At 33.2% G+C, this 23,519-nt stretch overlaps 1 protein-coding gene across 1 annotated transcript in view; it reads right to left on the reverse strand.

Moving 5' to 3' along the window:
- LOC118199035 (hemicentin-2-like) overlaps positions 1-23,519 on the reverse strand; it is a gene marked incomplete at its 5' end in the record, with an annotated part of 837,377 nt that overhangs the window by 543,949 nt on the left and 269,909 nt on the right. Inside the window, one exon of the mRNA XM_085806510.1 lies at positions 14,285-14,581. Coding sequence (XP_085662636.1) covers positions 14,285-14,581 — 297 coding nt within the window. The remainder of the gene's footprint in view (positions 1-14,284; positions 14,582-23,519) is intronic.

Genomic DNA, 23,519 nt, shown 5'->3' on the forward strand with positions numbered 1-23,519 from the left:
TTCTTTAGAAAGGCAATCACTATGGGCACGAAAATACCTTTCTTAAAAGCTTGAACAGAATCGTTGTAAAATTCTTAATTTTCTGCCTTTAATATTCTTTAATAAGTCTGCCATGATGACGATTCCTTTGAAGACCATTTAATGGAGACGAATACGAAAATAAAAATGGTCTGAATTATTGTTGAAAGACTTTAGATCGCAACTCTTTGAAAATACTTGGACTTTAACATAAGGCAACTTTAGAAACCATGGATGGCAATGAAGATCATGTTGCTTTAAATTTACGAAATAAGTTTCAAGCTTTATAGTAAACCAATTTTTCTTTTTTCTTAGACTAAAAGGCTATACATAAGCAAGTACGTTTTATATCTATCATGAAATACGTAATGGAGTAGCACAGAACTCTGTAAATCTTACGGCATCACCAGACCAGAATAAAGCTTTAATTCTATGCACCTTATCAAATATATGAAATCTTCAGTTCACCATAGTGCTATTTATGGGATACGTTTCAATAGTTCTGAAGCTTTTAACAAATTTCTAAACCTATATATGATTTCGAATTTTGCATTAAAGCAAGGCATTTCGAACTTAAGTATCGAAATAAATTCGGTTAAAAACCTCTTTAAATCCATGCAATTTTACATCTGCGTAGATCTCATAAAAGGATTACTGAAGTTCTTAGTCATAATCAGATAGCATTTATAATGAAGTTCACGAATAACGCATGGATTACACTTTTTTAAGGAATGGTTACACTTTTTAAGGAACGTTCTTAAAGAAAAAATATTGTGTTCAACCATTGTATTCTTGAGAAGAATGGGAAATCAGAGACTTTTCTCAGAATATCTCAATGATATTCCTGTTTAATGCATCACATTTAAACTTCAAACTGCCTGACTGAAAGTAATATGCACTTTTGAATTTAATTACCTGACTGTAAAGCCTTGCAGAGAAGATCTTTACGTTGAATCATATAATCATACAATTCAAAGCAACTTATTCGGTAGTTTCCTGCATTTATTGCATACTAATAAGAGCAAGTACGTTTACGATGTTTGTATTGCGTTCCCAGAACACATGTGTTAAATCCGCACTCTTTTATTAGCTCTGAATACGAATCTAGACAAAAGATTTTATAAAGAACTACCCTTCACACGATTTGAATTTTATGTACTTGTTTAGTTTTCATTTATAGAATTGCTTCTGAAAGGAAAAGTGATCAAATAATACTGATTTGTCTGTTGGAACATCGTTATATCCAGATATCGTTTTATAAAGGTGTTGAACTGTATCAAGAAGCAGCAGACGGCCCCAGACCACAACTTGTGTGCAAGAAAGCCATTATTTCCGTAGAAAAAGAACAGGCCTGAAGAAAACAGTTTCCAACAAGCGCAAAAAATTTAGGGGAAAAAACTGTGTTTCGAACTAAACGTTAGGAAAGAAGCAGAATCATTCTCTTTTCCTATTTTGTATTACAGATTTTCTTTTAAGAATAGAAAAAAAGGTGGCCAGATTGACGTTCTAAGAACATTATCTAGGGACACATAGTATTTTAATCAAACAGGAATGCTTGTACATCTATTTTATGAGAATCATTCAGATGTAAAAATGTGTAGGCTCGAAAATTGACTCAAAAGAGAGTTGTAAGTAAGAAAATTGTCTCAAAAGAGAGTTGTTGGCTCAAAAGAGCCTTTTAACTGGCTATTAGAAATTTTAGTAACCAAACCGCAGAAATCAACTATGCTTATACCGGAACTCAAGATCTCCCAACTGTCAGCCAAATGTGCTATTAGTAATTACAGCACGAGAATACATAGCAGAGCAAGCGAAATTTCCTTATATTCTCCCCACATAAAGAATGACTGGGTAGGGAGGAGACCAGGTCGTCAAATCCAGCCAATGATCAATTGCACCTCAGCACATTGTTAGTCGAATTAGAAATTTTGTAGAATGATGCTGAAATCATAAAAAAAAAAAAAAAAAAAAAACAGAATTCTTTAGAACTTCCTTGTGCGGAATATTAAATTATACGCATTCTATCCTACATTTCATTTAAACTTTTTGGATTCTACTTCGTCGATAGCGCATCAACCACAATAAAATAAGTGCACTCGCACCTGGAAGCCAGAATTTTGAATTTCAAATTTGTTTTATTGTCTATTTCACATTTTGTAAAATTTGAACGAATTTTTGATTAAAAATCTCAAGAATATGAAAGCGAGCAGTAGCAACACTGTAGGGAATAAAACATTTTTTATCTACAGCACGCGAGACCATCTGTCGAAAATTTAAAGATATGCTTGTAGAAATATTGGGTACTTTTTTGAAAGCAGGCAAGATGAAAAATTAGCAACGCCTTCTCCGCGAATCGAACCGCGGACCTCTGTAATACGCTCTCAGCGTGCAGACCACCCCACCACGAAGGCATGTTAAGAAGGTGGAAGAAATACCTTATATACCGTTTTTAAATATTTTAACCTAAAGGAGCGTTAGCCCAAATGATCTCGAAACGTGTATGTGTGTGTAAATAAAAACAAACGCCATTTGTGCGCAGTATAAAAAAAGCATTCAGACTTCTTTTTTCCAGCTTTCATGGTGTCTAATTTTAAATACTACATGCACACCAGTTTTAAGTAAAACAAGAATACATGTTGTCATTTTACAAATTACTGTTTTGAATTTCAGTATTTATTCTAATATAAAAAATCAAACAAATATCGTTTATTGTTTTCTTTCTTTGATCCGCTGATGAAAAAGTCAGTTTCCTAATCCAGAAGATACATTTTTCTTTGCCCTTTCTTCATTAAGATTTTTTGAGGTTGTTCTTTCTTAATATTCATTTTGAAATGAAGCCGTATTTTATACGGCCCTTCATATTTGGTCTTTTTGCTGAAATTTGAGAATTCTATTTTTAATTTATCAGCAGTCTTGGAATCTTTATACTTTCTATCTTATTCTCAACTTTTCAAAAGCAAAATTATTACTTCTGTGTATTTCCCGTTTAATTACAAAAGACCCTTTTAACTGGTAAACCCTTTTTAATTTTTTCGATTAAACTGATATTTAGCACACTTCTGTTTCAGTATTTTTTCTCTTTTTAACTTTAAATTAAATTTCTGTTTCATAAGACAGAAGTTTGGAGAAAAGTCTCAGTATTGCTTCAGTCAATAAAACTATTTCGATTCAAGTCTTTAATCTATGATTTTATTTTTTTAACTAAACATATTATTTTAAGGAACTTAAATATGTATAGTATTTTCTCCCTCCTTCCTGTATGCCTTCGTGGTGTAATGGTTGCCTATTCGGCGCATATTCGAAAAGGTCCGGGTTCGAATCCCGACGAAGTCATGACTCATTTTTCATGTACTCCTGCTTCAAAATAATCTAATAACTCTACAGTGAAGTAATAAATTCAATCTATAATAAAGCAAATAACATCAGTGCTCATAATTTGAAAAAGGGATTAATTTCTAGCAAAAGGTATCATACATATTATATTTAAAATGTACATGCATTTAATATGTACATGCATTCAAATTACGAAACATAAACACTGACTTTTGGCAATTATGAAGACAAGACGCATTGATAGTTAAATTGTCATAAAGATATCACAAACTTGAAAATCAAGTTACAAGAAAGCATAACCATGTTGTATCGGTGTGATCAAAGAGAGATAGGATTCAGCGACATACAAAAAGTAAAAGACGAAAACTTTGGAAACAAAAAGTACTACTCTGGAAGACATTAGCACAATATATAACGTATAATATGAGGAATACAATAGAAACCTTGAAACTGAGAAACTCATGAAAGAATTGCAGCAAAATGAAAGGATTTTTGCAAGAGGACTTAAACAACATTCTAGTTGAAATGGTTCATCTAACAAAAGAGCAACTTCACAATAAAGAAATAATATATAGACTGCTTAAAAATACAGAGAAATTACAAAAGAAAGAAATTCATTGGAGAAAATTATCCAACCAAAATTTATGTAATACGTTATGTTAATAATATGAATGCAATTATTGTATATACTTTATTTGTAAACAGCCACAATATATAGCAATGTAAAAATTGAAGAATTATTATTAAATACTAGACAAGGGCGGACGTGAGCAGAACCGATTAACCGTAATGGTAGAGGGATGGTGCCCACGTCCTCCACTGACACTACTACTACAGTGGTGCCCGAACTAAAAGGTGGTAGATGATGATTCTTCACCACCAGGATATGGTAACTGGGTGCACTATTACCCAGTCACGTTTTAAAAGAGGGCGTATATAAGGCATTTTCTATTTCATTTCTGCATGCCTTCGTGGTGTAACTGTAGCACACTCAGCGTGTATTTGAGAGGTGCAGGTTTGAGTCCCAGAGAAGGTATTGATCATTTTTCATATACTCGGAATGGTCGGATCATTTTTCATGTACTCGGTATCATTTTACATGTATAGATTTCTCGGAATAATCTAATGATTCTACAAGTATTCTAAATACTTCTTAATAATTTACAGATAAAGATTTCACGGGGAAATTATTTACAGTGGAAACATTCTTCTATCTTAGCGGTGGAGGAAAAAATTCCTTAGAACGCTTAGAAGTACACTTAGAAGAACAATTCCTTAGAAGTAAGGAAAGTATTTGTAGCTGAAGACAAACTGACAAACTGCATTAAAATTTTTTTAATTAAGCCTTTTATGATCCCTTTTAGGAATTCAAAATTAATTGTTTAGAAGCGGAATGTAAACAAGTAAGCTACCTTATGATAAAAGTTCAACCCTTTAATTTTTCAAGCCCTTGGTCTTTTTCTCTTATTCAGAAAAGTAACAGGAATTTTGAACAGGTAAAATAAATGCAAACAACATTAAATATTTTATAAATTTTAATATTTAATTTCTGTCCGTTAACTAGAGTAATTTATTAACTGAAACTACTTCTGAATTGTGGTATTTTGGAGTCTTATGAATTATTTATTATTATAGTTTATAGTCAGAGTTTTATAAAAGTCAAAAGAAAAGATCCATTATACAAACAGTCTTTCATTAATTTTACCTTCACTATTTGCCAAAGATTTATTAGCAATCTTATTAGTAATTTCAGATGAATGCGCTGTATATTTATATGATATTTACATATTCATTTATGTTATATTATTTTCCTTTCTGTTCAAATTAATAATACAATGTAGATGGAATGTAAACATAACCAATTCTAACACAGCCAGCAAAAACGTTTGATGGAATAAATAAATATTCAAAGATAAACTCTATATTTAAGGACTTAAGCCATTTAATACTTAGAGTTCTCCATCCGTAGAAAAACATTAATTTTTACAGAAGAATAAACTCAATACACGGTTGAATGTTTACAAATGACTCAAATTAGCCATGTGCTTTTTTATTATTTAATCATCTATTTGCAGAGAAATTCAAATAATGTACAACATGTCTAGAAATCATTTTTTCATGCTCTTTACTCTGTTTCTGATTTCTGAAATTGGTTCACCGTGATTTCTGTTATGAGAAGAACGTCCAAATGAATAAAGTGGAAAACAAAACAAGCAAAAAAAATGAAGTACGAATCGCTAATAACTTTTGTCTACGTGGAAAGGGAGAAAGAGAAAAAAAAAAGTAAAAGAAGCAAAAACCTAATTCATTGAACTGTGCAAATGGTAGAATCAGTGAGGGAAAATGGATGTAATAAAAAAGAAATAATTCACAAAAATGTTTTGAACTTCAAAGAAAAGTACTTATTAATTGGTAAAGCACGACTCGTGTTGAAATTTAAAAAGGAAATTTTTGCTATTAAACTGAAGTGCCGTTTCCAGATGGATTTTTTTTATTTATTTTTTATTCACGTTTTTACAATGCCTAGAAAACAAAGAACATAACTGTCGCTGTTTCCCAATTGTATATTTTTGAGATAAAATGTAGAAGTCCATTGACATTGGAATAGTGGAAAATCTACTGTATGTAGCTGTAACGAAGGTTTTCCTTCAAAAAATGTTCTAAATAAAATAGGAAAATAAACGTGAAAGCAGTACTTTAGTGCGAGTACTAATCACCACCCAAATCTATGATTCTCTGCCAACGTTTCGGTAGTTTTTCGATTCCTTCGGCTCAGAAACTTAGTGGCTGCAATTCCAAAAACTGATCAACCTAATTTCGGATGTCTTGGGCAAAATGGAAGATGGCACCAGGTAATGTAGCTGCAAGTGTGAGAAAATGTAGAAGTCCAAAAGAGCGATGTCGCGCTATATTGTGGGTGGGACAAGTACAGAGTCCAGCAGGTGAATGCAAACATATGTGGTTCTGCATTATCTTGATGGAACAGTACCTTTTTGCAACGGAACTCAGACTTTTTCTTTGACAGCAGCATCAACATGGTCTAGCATCCCGCTGTGCACCTTACTTCCGAGGGGTTTAGGGTTTTTAAGATACTCTTTATAGATAATAGCACGGCAATCCCACCAGATGATCTGTTTATTAGTGAAATTGAGCTTTGCGACACTGCTGAGGGGCTCACCGGGTGCAGTCCAACACTCTTTTCGACCTGTGCTGTTGACGTAAATCCACTTTTCATCACAAGTGACGATCCATCCCTGCGTTGTTATTCGAGCAGATTAGTGGAGACTCTAACATATTACTTAGCTGCTTGAGTCAGTCCATGTGACAACCAGCGATTGAACTTGTGCGTCACGTTTATGCGATGCCTAGCGGGACTAATGGACATAGCACTAACATCTAACTCCTTAGCAAGCTCTCCAGTAGTTGCATACTGATCTTCTGCAAGTTCTCGCAGGCGGGTCTCAAGAACATCAGTAGGCCGGCCAGAGCGTTCTGCTTCTTGAATATCACAGTCCTTGTTTTTGAACTTTCGGTACCGGAGTCATACCTAAAATTATATACATGATTTGGGGACATTCTGTAGCTGACGTTTTGCAACAGAACTGGAAGTAAATGATGGTTCAAATCTGGTAGCGTGATAGTTGCATTTCAGACACCTTGCACTTAATGATATTGTTTTGCAAATTTCACAACACAGTGTTCTAAAGCAAGCCTGTTTCTTTCAAATGACAAAAATCGTTTGAGAAAATCTGATTAAACACTCCAACGCGAATTGTTTGCGCAGAAGAAATTTGGCGGTGCTGAGAAAATTTCGTTAAAACCGGATATTTCCCTTAGTTAATTAAAATTTTCTAATCATTACCATTCTGTTATATGAAATATTAACCTGCATTCACTGCCATATCTAGACCCTGAATCTTTCAAATATCAACTGTTTTTATATTTCTGTTTTCTCCTAAAATTTTTATCTTTCGAGTCTTCTTATCATATGAATGTACACAAAATGCATATAAGTACATATCTAGTCTGGAAAGGTACACAAATCACTCAGTTTACATGAACGTAAACCAAACAATGAATGTTGTTGACATAAATCAAGATTATTATAGTTAGTTAATTAATAAAAGTATGTTAGGAGAGAAAAATGCATAAAAATTCCAAGAAATGAATAATATAAAAAATATATATCTAGTGTTTGTTACTTAACCGTTCATAAGGACCTCTGGAGATGTACTTTCAATCTGGAAAGCACCTGACCCATCTTCCGTTGATAATTTTATAATGTTTCTCCCCTGATGAGCAAAATGCACACCAATGAAGAGCCTTTTTCACATGTTTGTGACATTTATATTCATGGCTAACTTTTTTCTTTTTAGATTTTTTGTTGGTTTTATTACTTGATGTTTAGAAATTATTACTAATTTTTGCATTATTTATTTTATATTTGTAATTTACTGTTGTAACGTGAGGATGTTAAAGTGTTTTTATAGAAACACTAAATATACATATGTAATGCAAACTCACACACTGTAATGAAGCAGTATTGATAGTGTAGAGGGTAGAATGGTGAAATCGTAATGAACAGCGAAGGCAGATTAAATACTCTTTTTTTCAAGTGACGTGACACAATGCACTTCTCACATTAATCTCACACTGACATTTTAGATATTATTGCGTTAGGAAAAATAGCGTCAAGCAGCATTTTATCAGAGCGTACTTTGCTTCAGCAGTTCACCAAGAGAAAGGTTTCAGTTCTCAAAATTTTGAGATAAAGTTCCGAATTAATTACGTCAAAGGTTAGGTTTAGAATCCCCATTAGTTACGTCATCAGCATTATTGAGTCATATGTATAGATTGGTCTAGGAATGACGCAGTAGAGAGATATTATAATGCAATGCAGATGCTAAGAGGGATGGACATACAAAAATCTAACAAAAGGAATTCAAAGAGCTGTTGCTAATTAAATTAGTAATTTATTAGAGATTTATTTTATATTTTACATACGTATATCAAAAAGAAAAAATTGAAAACCCGTAAAACAATCCATAACTTTAATTTTACAGAGGAATATTTCGCTTCCGAATATCTTGTGTTCTAATATAGTACGTTGTAATTTAGAACTTATTTATGACAGAATTTTGTCTTTTTGAGTGAAGCAATAAATTTAGAGATAATAAAAATGAAATTTGATTAAACTATTTACTTTCTGTCACTTCTGGTATGCAAGAAATTTTAAATGTGTTAAACGCAATTGTTAAGGTTATAAGGTATTTCTCCCGCCTTCTTAGCGTGCCTTCGTAGTGCAGTGGTGTGCACGCTGGGCGCGTATTCCAGTGGTCCGTGGTTCGATTCCCGGCGAAGGGCTAATTTTTTAAATCTCCTGCTTCCAAAATAATTATGTCTCTACAGTGGCTTCCGAGCTAAAACTGTGGTGTATGATGATTCTCCAAGCACAGGATTTCGCGATTGGGTCACCTAAAAATGCTAGTCGAACTTTAAAATGGGAAGTATATAAGGTATTTCTCCCGCCGTCTTGGCATGCCTTCGGGATGTTTTGGTCTGCACTCTGGACGCGTATTCCAGAGGTCCGTGGTTCGATTCCCGGCGAGGCGTTGCATATTTTTCCTCTTACCTGCTTCCAAAAAATACCTAATGTCTCTACAGTGGCAACCGAAATAAAAGTCTGTTGGATGATAATTCTCTTCACCCAGGATTTGGCGATTGGGTCCCCTAAAAACCCCAGTCGCCCTTTAAAAGGGGAAGTATATAAGGTATTTTTCCCGCCTTCCTACCATGCCTTCGCTGTGTAGTGGTCTGCACGCTGGGCGCGTATTTCAGAGGTCCGTGTTTCGATTCCCGGCGAAGGCGTTGCTAATTTTTCTACAAGGTCTCCAAAATCATCGAAATAAACTAAATTTAAATAAAAGCCTTACTGAAACCTGGCTTCATTTCTGAAAGCAACAAAAGTACGCTTTCCAAAGAGTTTGGAATTACTTTAGTTTCTCCTTACGTGAGAGTAAACACCAGACCGCAAACGTCTGCCTTACATGAATTGAGAGTTTACTATTTTAAGTATACCTTTACTGTGTTGTTTGAGGATTTTGCGTCACTAAAATAAAATACAGTAATAGACGAAAGCAACTCATGACTGGCGATAGTTGTGTAAAACTAACCACTTGCGGTTCTCTCGTTTAGGAAACCCGATGTGATCAGAATTCCGACCACGATCTGTCTTAAATTTTCGTTTTTGTTCCTAACCATTTTGTGCCAGAGCTGCTCTTTGACGCTCCTCTCACCTAAACTACCCGCTTCAAGAAATGGATGAAGACTATGTTTTATGCTGGAAGGCAATTTTCAGGGAAGAACGCAATCTTCCAGAATAAGAAGAGGAGATAGGAAAAAAAAATACAATCGTGAAAAAAGGAGTAAAAATAAGCGAGTGAAATAAAGGACTAAAGTATAAAAGGGTCACGCATTGAACGCGCTTTGGTGCAGAACTACCCACCAGATACAGTTTTATTCTCAGTTATTCCGTTCTCCCAATAGAATAAAATGGTCTGATATTGCTTGGTGTCTGTATCTGTTTCTTCTACTGTTGAATAAGAAAACTTTACAAATAGTTTGTGAAGTGCACATGGGTATCTTGCGGATGCGAGGATACACCTCTAACATAAAATTATATATTCATCTTTTGTATCAGCTGCTTTATTCCATCACGCATAATAACACTTAGAAGTAAATAAAAAATCGTGGAGTGGAATTATTTTTATTTATTTATAGTAATTTGCATATCATAATTTGGTAAGTTTATTTAAATGTTACTTTATAACTTTACATCATATCAGATACGTTTTATAAATGCTTTAGCAGCATTTGTTGTACTCAAAGCATAGACTCCAGAATTAATTAATACATTTTATACAAAAATGTAGAATATATTTTTGGTCATAAAGTAAATTAAAATAATGGTCTGGAAATTTTTCTCGACCCGCGAATGTATTTCAATTATGCATTTTTTATAAATACTGAGCAGACATTTAGAGATATAGCGATATTTATTGGTCTTTTACCAACTTCCACTGTCGAGCACAAAATAGGTAGAATAGGTTTATCACCGTATATTTCTATGGCAGACTGAGAAGGGATAACTTTCCATGTAGGTACAATCAGTTAATTTAATTGGCCAATTGACTGTTTAAAGACAATTTTAAGATACTTCAGTATTATGATGTTTTTTTTTTTTTTTTTTTTTTTTTTTTTTTTTTTTTAATACAGAGTTGGTACTTCAGATCTGTGCTTTGTAGGTTGACTGGATTCACAGCTGCGCAGATCTTATTACTATACAAATGGAGATAAAATAAAGTACGGATTTTAAATCCTATTTTTTTGTACTATTAATTAAATCTGCCTTATATGAATACTTATGTTTGGAACTATTGTATGTCTGAATATTGATTTTGATTGAGTTAAAAAACAGAAATTCCTTTAGATTCTTAAAAATCCTTTAGATTTCAGACAGAAAATAAGTATAAATTTGACCTTTTTCTTTTGAGTTGTTATAATTAATATTGTTTATGCATATTTTGATCAATATTTAGTAAGGAAATTTAAAAACTTAGTTCAAATTCTTGTTTGTAAAGACAATTTTTATTTTGCGAAGAAAAATTTTCATTCTATTAAAAAAAAAAAAAAAAAAAAGTTCAATCCTTCAGCAACTTTTAAATTGTGCATTTAGCCCACATGCAATTTGAGCTAGGCCACTGAATTAAAATATACTTGTATGGTACTAGAAAGAATTTATATATTCTTTCCAAAATTTAAGCAATTTAATGCGCATAAGGAATTAATAATTTATTTAAATTACTGTAAATGTTTATAATATTTGGATCTATGACTGTAATGCCATTTTCAGTATTGTAATGCTAGGCATTGTTTTTATTTATTTATTTCCTTATTTGTTGAATTCTATATAATAATTTTAAGGTTTATTTTTTATTTAATTGCATTCCGGGCCCATGTGCTGGGTGTTTATAAATAAATGGTGCAATTTTAAAAATTGATAATAAATCCAAGTATTAATTTGCATGGACAAACCTTACAGCACAAGCAGCGGCAATTGTCTAAATTGCTGATGCATTAATTACAATCCTTCAAAATGTGCACCCTTGGTCACACGATACACATCTATCTACACGGTAATGAAATTCTTCCCATACTCAATGTAACATATCCGTCGTGATGGTCCGTAGTACATGCTTCATCCGATCACACACTTCCCTAAGGGACACGGATATTGGCAGTGCATAAACGGGGTCTTTAACAAGCCCTTAAAGAAAGAAATCGCATGATTTTAAATCCAGTGAACTAGGTGGTAAGGGAAGAAGGTTGCTGTCTTCTGTTGCAGCACGTCGACGAGTCCAGAGTAAGTAACGAATACGATTAAGAGGATCTCGTACATTCTTGTGAAAATGGAGCGGAGCAAAGTCCAGATGCAAAATGTAATAATTATAATTGATGTTCAGCTGAGGTAACAACCAGGTTTCCAACATCACTAGTTGAGTTTTCGGTCACAATTTTTACTCAAAGATAAATGGGTCCTGCACTGATTTGCGTAACACTGCACAAAAGACGTTCAATTTTGGAAAGTCAGGCTGATGCTGAACCCGTGTATGCGATTTTTCTCTTCCCCAGATACGAAAATTGTATGTGTTGACCTTGCCACATACATGAAACGTCGCTTCATCGCAGAAGATGAGTATTTCTACAAAACCATTTTCTTCAATTTTTAACTGAATCTTTTCTCAAAAGTCACATCTTTTCACTTTGTCTGCTAGTGCTGCACTAATCCCACTTTGTGCGGTTTAAAACATATTTACTTATGCAACACCTTTCACTCTGTTTTCTTAGGCATGTACAATTCCCTAATTGCTTTACTAAGTGACTTATAAGGACTTCGCTGAAACACTTCACGCACTCTTTCAACATTTCCATCTGACACAGGAGATTGACCAGAACTTTGCCTTCACAAAGGCATTCAGTTTTCACGAACTGATAGTACCCTCTGCTTGTGTTATTCTTGTGTGGCGGGTCTTCCCTAAACGAACGGCGCGGATTCGTAACGGGTCTTTCGTGTACGAATCCCACGTTGCACTATAACCACATATCTGGACACCTCAAAATGGGGCATACAGAAAGCTTATGCATGTCGCGATGCCGCCTTGGAAACTGATGCTGCGGTTGCGCAGTAAGTACAATAAGCAAAGAGCAGGTATGGTATTGAGAAACTCAGACAGGTGCCAATGCTTACAGTGTAGATTTTAACACGAGTAAAATAATATATCAATTAATTATCAGTTTTAAAACCGCATCATTCATTTATAAACCCCGTGTATTTTAGAGGCCATTACACATTTCATCCATAGAGTTGCGATCTTATGATTCTGAATCCATCAACGATTAAATTGCAAAAATAACTCAATAAGAAGATGAGTCATGGGCAAAAACATTCTTGACCAGCTTTACAAAAATGTTTTAGGCGATTTCCAATCAACTTGGCGATTTTTCCAAAGTTTCGGAAAAAACGCGTTTTCAAAGACGCAGCAGTGATGTTTCCTGAAGTATCGAAGAAACGGAAAAATTCTATATAGATACAACTCTAATAGATAGAAGTCCGTTTAGTTCTGTGACACTCCAGAGACTTCAGTTTTTTAGTTTAAAGAACTGATTGTTTTAGAGTTCATAGTTTAGAGTAAGTGTTATTCGAAACGTGACATATTTCTTACGTATAAAAGGAAATTTGTATCTATCTGGTGAGCGATTATTTATTTTACAATGTATTGTTATTAATTGAAATAAACTGACAATTTATTTCTGTTCATGTAATAATTATTGAAGAAATCTGCAAGAATAAGTCTTCCCTTATCGAGAATGAGATGTATTAAAATGGAACCTGTTTAAAGGATGAATTCTCATGCTTTAAAAAGCAAGAGTATTTCAAGTAAATTATTTATCTTTTAACAATACATTACTTTAAGCAATCTGAGATTTACTCTAAAGCATTTATTGTTTTATTTCGACATTAGAACATATTTCATCAGCAAAACTAACAGAAAATATGGGGTACACCCTCGGAGATACCCGAGCGAAATTTTCGACAATTTAATCAGAAACAAATTACTTTGTTGTTTCAGATTTTTTTTCTCAACTGTTAACCGAGCTGAATTGAGCAGTAGCTTTGCAAACTCCGTCAAACAGATATTTCATATCTGAGAGTAGTAACACTAATTTTAAACCAATTTGAGCATATAATGTCATATACGATATGAAACAACTGAATTAAAATTTATTTACCTGATTTTTATCTGTGTAATTATTTGAGGCTTTATGTACCGAAAACCAAGTAAAGAAATTTTACTAAATAGTTGTAAATACTAAAATTAGAACAGTTCAGGCTCATTTATGTATATTACATAAATGCTATTTCTTGTTTATGCATATGGAAAGAGGATTACAAGCAATAACAATAGAAAAGGAACGTTTTTAAGGGTGTGTTCGATGTGAAACACTATAGGACTTTAGAATGGGCACGTCTTCTCCTCCAGTTCTCGTTGACATGGTTATGAGTCACGGTTTGGGCTCATAACCATAGCCACGACAGCTTCTGGTAAAAGGTCGAATCTTCTAATTAGCTAACATCTCTAAATTTTTTCTGTGATGTGATAACGATACAAGTTACGATCGCTAAGGAGAGGGTCGCTATGACCTTCTAAAATAACAGACTGTAATAATACAGTTGTTGCCAATGAAATTGTAACTAAGCCCTTGCAAATCAACTGAAAATTTCTACTAAATCATAAAAAAAGCAATTACGATTTAACTTGCTAGGAAAACATAATATATATGAAAACTAATATTACAGTGAATATTTACTTACACAATACATTGATTTCTGCGTAGTTCGTGGCATTGCCCCTGCCTATGTCATTGGCGAGTAAGCAGGAGTAGAATCCCCGATCTTCTTTTTGAACGTTTCGGATCGTGAGGGCAGGGTAGCCTTGCATACTCATCTCATACTTGTCTTGCGTGGGAACAGCGAGAAGTTCACCTTCATGGAACCACAGGACATCCGTTACATTGAAGGGGTTGGCTTCGTAAGTGCAGTAGATGATAGCGCTGTCGGATTCGTTGACGATGACGCCGTTAACAGGTTGCATGACCACAGCCGGTGGATCTGAGGTGGAAAAAAAAAGATCCATTCTGAGAATAAATATGTGGTAACTTTTTGAACGTGCTAACAACGATTGGTCTATGTTAATCACCTTACTTTAAATCGAATATACCCCTAATTGCAATTTAAATGAAATGTTTACATTTGTCGTGTCCGAGTTTAGAAAGAATAGGAGAAAGTTTCTTCGCCGAATAAATCATACTTATAGCCACTGGATTTTGATTCGGATTATTTAAATCACCTATCTACGTTTAAATTTATTTAAATCAGCTATCTACGTTTAGGTAGATAGCTGCTACTGTAATAAGTAGCATCTATCTACCTAAACGAGAGGGCTGCCTTTCTGGATGTTTGTTCAAGAAAAGTGTTTAGTTTAGTTAGTTTGCGATTAGTTTGTTTTGGATTGGCTTAGTTGATTAGGGTAGAGCACACTAGGGATATCTGCTTAGGGGAAGGGATGGCTTCACGGAGGACATTCTTAGGAAAACTGGCTCGTATGCACTTTAACCACGTGGGAAACCACATGGGTAAAGCAGCCAGCCGTTCGCCTGAAAATACGAAACTACCAGTTTTCAGCGACTTTACCACTTGACCTTTATTGGGTCACAAAATAAAATGGATAGCAGTAGTGATTCTGCCTTGTTAAACGACTACGCTAGGTGCTGGGTGCCATAATGTAAGGCAAAGTGTGGAGGTAACTCGCAAATGTAATTTTTTCCATTACAAGCTGACCATAAAGTTTATTATAGAATATAAGTTTGGTATGTAAAATATAAGTTTCATATAGGGAAAAAGATAACGGTCTGGTAAAGGCGAAAATAACATAGTATTTTTGGAATCTGTAATAATAGTTGCATAAATTTATAGATAGGATAATAGAAAACGTTCTTTTAATATCTGATGCATTCACACACGCTCATAAACTCGATGTAAAAGAAATTCAAATATAAATAGACTTCTTTCTTAATTTTTACGAGTTTCAGTAATACTTTATTTAAAATTTAATGGTTTTTTTGTGAGCTACTATAAGGACATGCTACTAATTGATTTTGTCATGCTGTAGTTCTTGTTCATCTCAAGCCTAATGCTGCGACAAATGTAAAACAAATTCGATATTTGTTCTTATTAAAATGGGTCGTTATTTGGGGTACTTTTAGCTGCCCTGTTACTTTGATATTTCTCTCAGGAAGGATATTTCTCTCAGGAAGATTCTTGACGTTCGGCATCTTAATTCAACCCACTACCTAATTGCACATGAAATTTTCAAGTCGAACAGTAGCTGATGCTAGCACAATATATGTATATGTAAAAAAAAAAAAACAGCGTGGAGCTTAACATTATTAACCAAGTAAATACCAGGAAAGAAATCAGTTTAACATAAATGTAACTCAGTTTACTTCATAAAATATTTCACGAAGATACTTCTCACGAATATAAGAAGATTGTTGGTAGACTTCAAGAACTGTGTTGGAATTAAACAAACAGGCAAGTATTGCGATCAATAATGAATTATCATTCACAGCTTTGATTATATTTCGTTGTTGATTAAGTAATGAAATATGGCAAAAGAAAGATAGTTTGAATGAAGAAATGAATGTGATTTAATTTATCTGACTTACAGTTTAAAATAAATTACATAAAATACAACTTTAGGTTGTGGAGATACTAGGTAATTTGGAAGCAGGGAAGATGAAAAATTAGCAATCGCCTTCGCCGGGAATTGAACCGCGGACCTCTAGAATACGCGCCCAGAGTGCAGACCAATACACCACGAGGGCATGCTAAGACGGCGGGAGAAATACATTATATACTGCCCCTTTTAAAGGGCGACTGGTGTTTTAGGGGATCCAATCGCCAAATTATGGGGTGTGGAGAATCATCATCCACCACCCTTTTACTTCGGGCGCAAATGTAGAGACATTAGGTATTTTGGAAGCAGGAGACTTGAAAAATTAATAACACCATCGCCTGGAATCAAACCGCGGACCTCTGGAATATGCGCTCAGAACCGCGGACCTCTGGAATATGCAGACCACCACACTGCGAGGCCATGCCATGATGAAGGAGGGAGAAGTACCTTATAAGGTTTTCGGATATATCGAAGATAAAATCGTATGTTGTAATATTCATTTACTGTGCCTTTGTTGTGGTTAAAATACTTCCCGAAGTGAAAAGCAAATTAATATTATTTTTGTAAAATGTATCTCAGAGTTTTTACATATAGAAATAAAATGTGTATTGTAACAATTAGGTCCTTTTTTTATAATATAATCACCTCCTTTTATTTTTTATCTGTTATATTTTAAGAAGTGAAAGGCAGATTGTTTCTATTATGATTATAAGTATGAGTAGCTTAAAAACAAATATGCATATAAATAGATAATTAAATTTTATTTCGATGCAAAATCAGTTCATCTCTTTCAACTCCTTTATATATAAATTAAATCAGTTTTCAAGTATAAGTAAGAGCTGGGTCTGATGTCCCTCTCAATAATAAACTAATCCGTATGTTAAAACACAACGTAAAGGATACATAGCAAAATTTTTAACACTACACAAATTTCTGAATTCATCTGTGGCAATTTATGCTTCAAAATTTTACTATTACAAAGCTACTGTACCTATTACCTTCATGTATTATTCTGTAATTATATGTATGTATTTTATTTATAGTTGAGAGCTATGTAAAAGATGATTTTCACCATAAAAATGGTAACAAGTAAAACTACCTAAAACTATACTAGGAGCATCCATTGTAATTAATAATAAGAATAACGTTCACATACTGGTTTTTGTTTCAGTTTTTAGAATAGCATGCATTTTTTTAGCAATAAAAATCTAACAAGTTGGGTGGATGTGATATGTCAAACAAGCAAAGTTCAGTTTTCCTTCAAGTCAGTACCAAACGAAATCTAAATATTGACAATTTTATTAATTAAGAAACTTTCGGAAATGAAAATATTATATTTATTACGTAGTGCTTATTTATGAACAATTCTGTTTTGGTATATCTTCCAAAATACCCCTAGTTAATCCATCATCTTGCGAGTACATGATTTCCCTCGAGCGGAATTATAGATTAGATTAAGCCATATGGGAATACATATCTTCATCCATCAGAATGATTTCAGAAAATATGGTACCCTTGAACATCTTCTAATAAGGCTATAGGAACTCGGATATGCATAGCTGAACAAACATACCGTCGCTCAAAGATGCGATGGCACGTGAAAGCAATGTCTATCTTAATGTCCTTGCACATTCCATGGAGGTATAGCTATTAAACTTAGTGTTCCCAAGAGATAAGACGACTGCACAGAGGTTGGGATTTTCGTCTAATTAAAACATGTTAGATATCAGCATTCAAACTGTTTCTCAACTCATCAGTAAAGAGGACATTAGCCAACTGCTTGGATTCTCTAACGAATTACGTCTCCAAAAGACTTCATTCCTGGAAAGTCGTGAGAGGAAAATAAACTAATGTTTATAATGCATTGTTATTTCACACTTAATGGTTATTTCGTTTGCTTCCTATTATACTTCACAGTATCTTTATTTTACAAACAACTACACTTGTGGTAATTTTTCAAAAAAATCCAATTTTGCCTTTGTTTGAAATTAACTCCCAAAAGGAATAACTTTTGTTATTTTTTAAAGTTAACTAACTAGCCTATAAGTGCTAAATGTAAGGTACAAGAAATGTACTATTCTTTCTGTTTTATATCAACTTACTGTATTTTGAACATGCAACGAATAACAAAACAGAGCATTTGCAAAATTTGCTATCTGGAATTTCGATTTTCGAGATGATAAAACAGGACGACGCTGTAGTCCTTACAACCTTTAAATATTATATTATTTCTCACATAACAATCTGGGCTTTAACTCTCTCGTTTGCATATATTAATAATTTTCCTCCCATGTGTTATGAACCATTGTCCTCTAGAACTTAATTGATGAAAGTATAAACACTTGCTGATAAGCTTCACTTGACTTGTCTTATCAAATTAACTTACCTATTAATTTACCTGTTGCTAAAACTTAAAATAAATAAATAAGTAAAAACTCCAGCAGAACGTTTTTTATCCAAATAGTAGCGTACGAATTGCCCAGTTACCCAATTATTTCACTTCCGAGGTCAACGAAACATCATGAATATTAGATAGGCTCTTATACGACTCAGATAATAACAATAATAATAATAATAATGAATTTCACACGATGATAAATTTCGAGGGATATGGAAGAAGTTAGAGGATGATAATGGGGCCACTCCAAATACTGTCAAACCGAAAGCAATCTCGATAGCCTGGAGGAAAAGAAAGAGGGGTGAGAGACCTCTGGCATTTTGGATCTATCCAGCCTCGATTCTCTTATCCTATTATCCTGACCTGTTGCCCTTCCTAAATAAAGTTAATTCTGTTGTTATTTTAGTGTTCTTAATTTTTTGATTGATTTTAACACTTAAAAGTGTAAAATGATAAATGAATTCAAAATTTAACTAAGCTAAGTCGTAAACTAGCCAAAGGCTACACAGGAAGAACACTTACAAGTTGGCTCAAACCAATTATTGACATGACAAAATTAATAGCAAGAATAACGCAGCGCCAAAAGCAAACTGCTTTTAACTCTTTCTGGCGCAGTGTGTTCGGTGTGAACACACCAAAAATACTTCCTCTTTAGACACTGAAAATAATCGATAAATATCACGAAAACTACACTAATGGTTACTTTTAATCTCTTTTATGAATAATAGATGGCAGCACCACACAAGCAAATCATTAACGTTGAGATATATTCTGTTTTTAAATACACTGATTTTTCAAAGAAATGTTTCAGATTTTTTTTAAATATAAAGAATATTAATGAAAAACAAATCTTTTATAATTTTGTGGTTCGTATGCTAATCTGCCTATTCTGCATTACTTTTAATTTTTATCTTTGAAATATTCTGCATAGTGAAGCCTTCAGTGTATGGTGTGTTCGGACTGAACACATTGTTCTGGTAGCGCCTGTTACGTGGGAGTAATCACGGAATCTGGTCTTGTGCTTCAAACACGGGGGAGGGTGAAAGCGCAAATTTTTTTATATTTGTTTTTATTTTTTCTGTTTTTTGTTTTGAAGACCCCGCTGCTTTGTTTTAACTTAGTTATCTGATTTTCAGCGAAAGCAGACTCTTTTTTTCTGTTGCTTTCATCGTGCATAGTTTGCTTAGTTTTGATTTCTGTAGATTTTTATTTGTATATATATTTAATAATTATTTTTTATAGTCAATAATTAATTGTAAATATTACTATTACAATTATTTTTCTTACAAATTTTAAAATTGTGTAAATGATTCGGAGAGGCCTCAGCATTGCCGAAGCAATAAGAGTTTCTATTTTTCCCCGTTTTTTGGGGGGGTTAGAGTAGCAGGCCTCCCCGTGGTGCACCCTGTGTTGTGCTGCTACATAGATCAGATTCTACTGTTTTTAAATCATAGACAAAGTATTTTACTGTAATACGTGCTTCACAGCAATTCTCACCTATCGCAGCCCGTGCGGCTCAGTGTGTTCGCTTCGGACACACCCACAAAATGGAAAATGTTTGTGCAATCTTTGTAAAATTATACCTGCATACTCTCCTAGACCTAAATGGACTGCCTACATATTTTTTGGGTAAAATTCCGACTTTAAAGAGTAGCGTGCCAGAAAGGGTTAAGAGATTCAGTTAGTAACGCGGGCTTAAGCACGCAAAACACCTAAAACCTTTCTTTAAATACTATCTATTTCTACCTCGTTTAAATACGCTTCAACTAACATCAGCATTCTCGCAGGAAATCGGGAAGCGAGAATGATAGAAAAACTACTGAACATAAAATCACCGGTTGGTTAAAAATAAATAAATCCTTACAAAATGAACGGTGTATAGGTGCCAATTCGTTCAATTATTTGGAGTTCTGTTGCACCTGCTTAACTCACATTCATTGCATTACTATAACGTGGGTAAAATAGGTTTAATTAGACTTCTAAAATTCCTTATTATTTTATGAAACCGAAAATTATATTAAAAATCTTAATTATTAAAGTTTCTTTTCAGTAATTTAAAAGTTAACATTTTCAAAGCATTTTTATTTTTACGAGGACTCCTTTCATCTTCTCATTAAAATTTTGAATAACTAATTATGATTTTTAAACTGTAAAGAAATTATTAAAAAAAAACAGCTCCTCTACCACTCTCAAAGATAATACAAACGTTTACAAATTTCCCATTCCTCTTAAAACTCAAAAGGTCCCAAAAAATTTAAGAATGCCAGTAAAGAGAAACTCAACAGAAATTTTGAAGACAGGAGAAAAAAATTAAAAACTTCTCCATCACCGTAACTTCCCTCCCTCCCTGCCTTTAAAGAGCCACTTAAGCATCCACTCTTAGCATTTCATTTCCAGATGGCTATATATGCATATACAGCAGGCAGCCAAACCTGTATAAACTCATTCCACCCATCTTCATTATTGTGTTTTTCTCCTCATGACAGCATTCACAGACAGCAGCTGCATATGATCTCGGTTTCGCGAAGGTTTAAGAAATTCGACGTAACACCAGCGTTCTTCCTTTTATGATGTTAATTGAGAACCGATAATTTATGCTCAGTCGAGAGAGAAAGAGAAGATGTTTTGAAGTCTTCAGCTGAGGTAAAAACATTCTTCTCTCTTTCAGCTTTTCTACTCTCTTAACGATTAATGCAAATTAATCTGGTTCTGATGAACGGAGGTTGAAAGAAGAAGACCATTTTGCATTTTTTCTTCGTCTAAATTGAGGTACGAATACGTGTGATATTTTATACGCGTAGGTTCAATAGTTCGCATCTTATGGCGGTAGAAAATATTTTAATCGCCATCTGTCAAATACAGCTATCGACTGCTTTGAAATGTTTTGTTCGCTTTGTATTCCTGTCATACATAATTTAAAAAATTATTTGTTAAAGATGTATTAAAGGACAGAATTAAATTGAGAATAAGAAAGGTGAATGCAGAATTTGAGGTAATGAGTTTAGGTTTGTAGTATAATAGGAACGTTGTCTTAGGAACAATTGAAGATAATAATATAGAGAATTTTACTACTATTTACTGTCTTAATGATTTTAACATGAAATGGCATTTTTAAAGTATGGAAATAACGTTATTCGGCGAGTTATTTTAACTGAAATGGAAAGAGCATCTTAAAAAAGGTTTCAAAATAATAGCATCAAAGGAAAGTTTAGATTTTTCTGTCCGGCAACAAACATATCATCGTCTTGAAGTAAGAAGCTAGTTCAAAGACTCCCATTGGTGTATATACCAGTCTGAATATACGCAATTAACACAATATGCGTGATTTCTAATAGCAGCGGGTCCACCAGTGGCTCAGTGGATAAGATCGTTGAATGCTGGAAGTTTGATCTGATTTCCAATCAAGATGAATAATGTATGGGCATTTTAGTAGATTTCCTCGTGTGTAACGTGAATGCAAGCTGATTTTCTTATAATGCCCACCACGAAGGCATCACTTCTCTTAGAGAGAAAGCCTTCCCGAGCTTTGCAAAGCAAACAAACATGCAATAGAATAAATACATATTTTGAAAAAAATCTTATAAAATGTTAATATTCTAAGAAAAAAATAATTGAATGTAAAAGGAAGCTTTTAATAGTTTAAGATTATTTATATTTTTGATTTAAAATTAAAAATATTTTTATTTAAAAAAAACTGACGTGGAGACCTAATGTTTTCCTCGTACTTCATATTATAATAAAATATACGCATTTTTTCTGAACTTCATTTAAACTCATTTTCTCGAATTATTTTAACTTGATTAACCAATTCCTCAAGACAATTTGAAAATTACATCAAAAACTGCAAATTTTGAAATTAAATATACCTGCCAATTTTTGTCGTACGGGAGTCAAACTTGTTAAAATGTTATTTTTTCATAACGAGCATAAAACTTTTCAAAATATAAACATAGAAACCGCGAGACGGCAATAAAAGTTAGATTTCTTATTTACATAAAACAATGTTTTTAAAACTTTGCATTGCCCAAATATGAATATTTTCGTCATTAAAAGCTTCTGTAGTTAGAAGTGTATGTCTATGGCCAACGATTACGAAATCAAAAGCCGGGAAACAACTACATCTTACAGTAGTCTCATATTCAGAATTTCAACGTTCTTTGCTTATCGTTTTTCAGTTATGCTAGACACATGAATATTTATGTACGTACGAGAAAAATCCAGTTCAAAGCCATTTTACAATCTCTTTTAAAAAAAGAGTACTTTATCTTTTATTCTGTCAGTACGTACAGGTGTCAAGCAAAGAAATAGTCAAAACGGATACTTTTTTAAAAATATGTTGTCCGAAATTTTCGCAATTACAATACCTCCTTTACTCCATTATAAGAAAGTCAAAATTATCGTCATTTCAATTGTTACGTAATGAAGAGAAATAGATAAGATTTTGCATCATTTGAAGTAATTTCAATTATGATTGTTTATATTTTTCTCCTTGTTCTGATATTATGTATTTCATTACATTAAAAAATAAACAATTTATCGCTCACGAGAAATGTCAGAAATTTTTTAATTCCTGAGATTAAAATTTCAAAGAGTATATCATATACAGGTACCATACAAAAAAAAAAAAAAAAAAAAGAAACGGGAAAAACAATCATGAATTTTGCAATAATCAAATGAATAATTCCATGTGTTTCTTTTTTGGACTTGCTTAAAGTATTTATTTTCTAAAGTTGCAAATACGAGAACTGTAAAATTTTATTTTTTGTGCATGCCTAATCATGTGCTGAAATCTTCCTGTTAATATGTATATGAATATTAGTTTTATTCTCTTTTCGTAAAAAAAAAAAAAAAAAAAAAAAAAAAAAAAAAAAAAAAAAACGCAGTGACATGCAGACGCTTTATTCAAATAGTTG

This window comes from Stegodyphus dumicola, chromosome 1 (genome assembly GCF_044657685.1).
Source record: "Stegodyphus dumicola isolate Sdum_Otavi_A_Nest chromosome 1, ASM4465768v1".
Taxonomy (NCBI): domain Eukaryota; kingdom Metazoa; phylum Arthropoda; class Arachnida; order Araneae; family Eresidae; genus Stegodyphus; species Stegodyphus dumicola.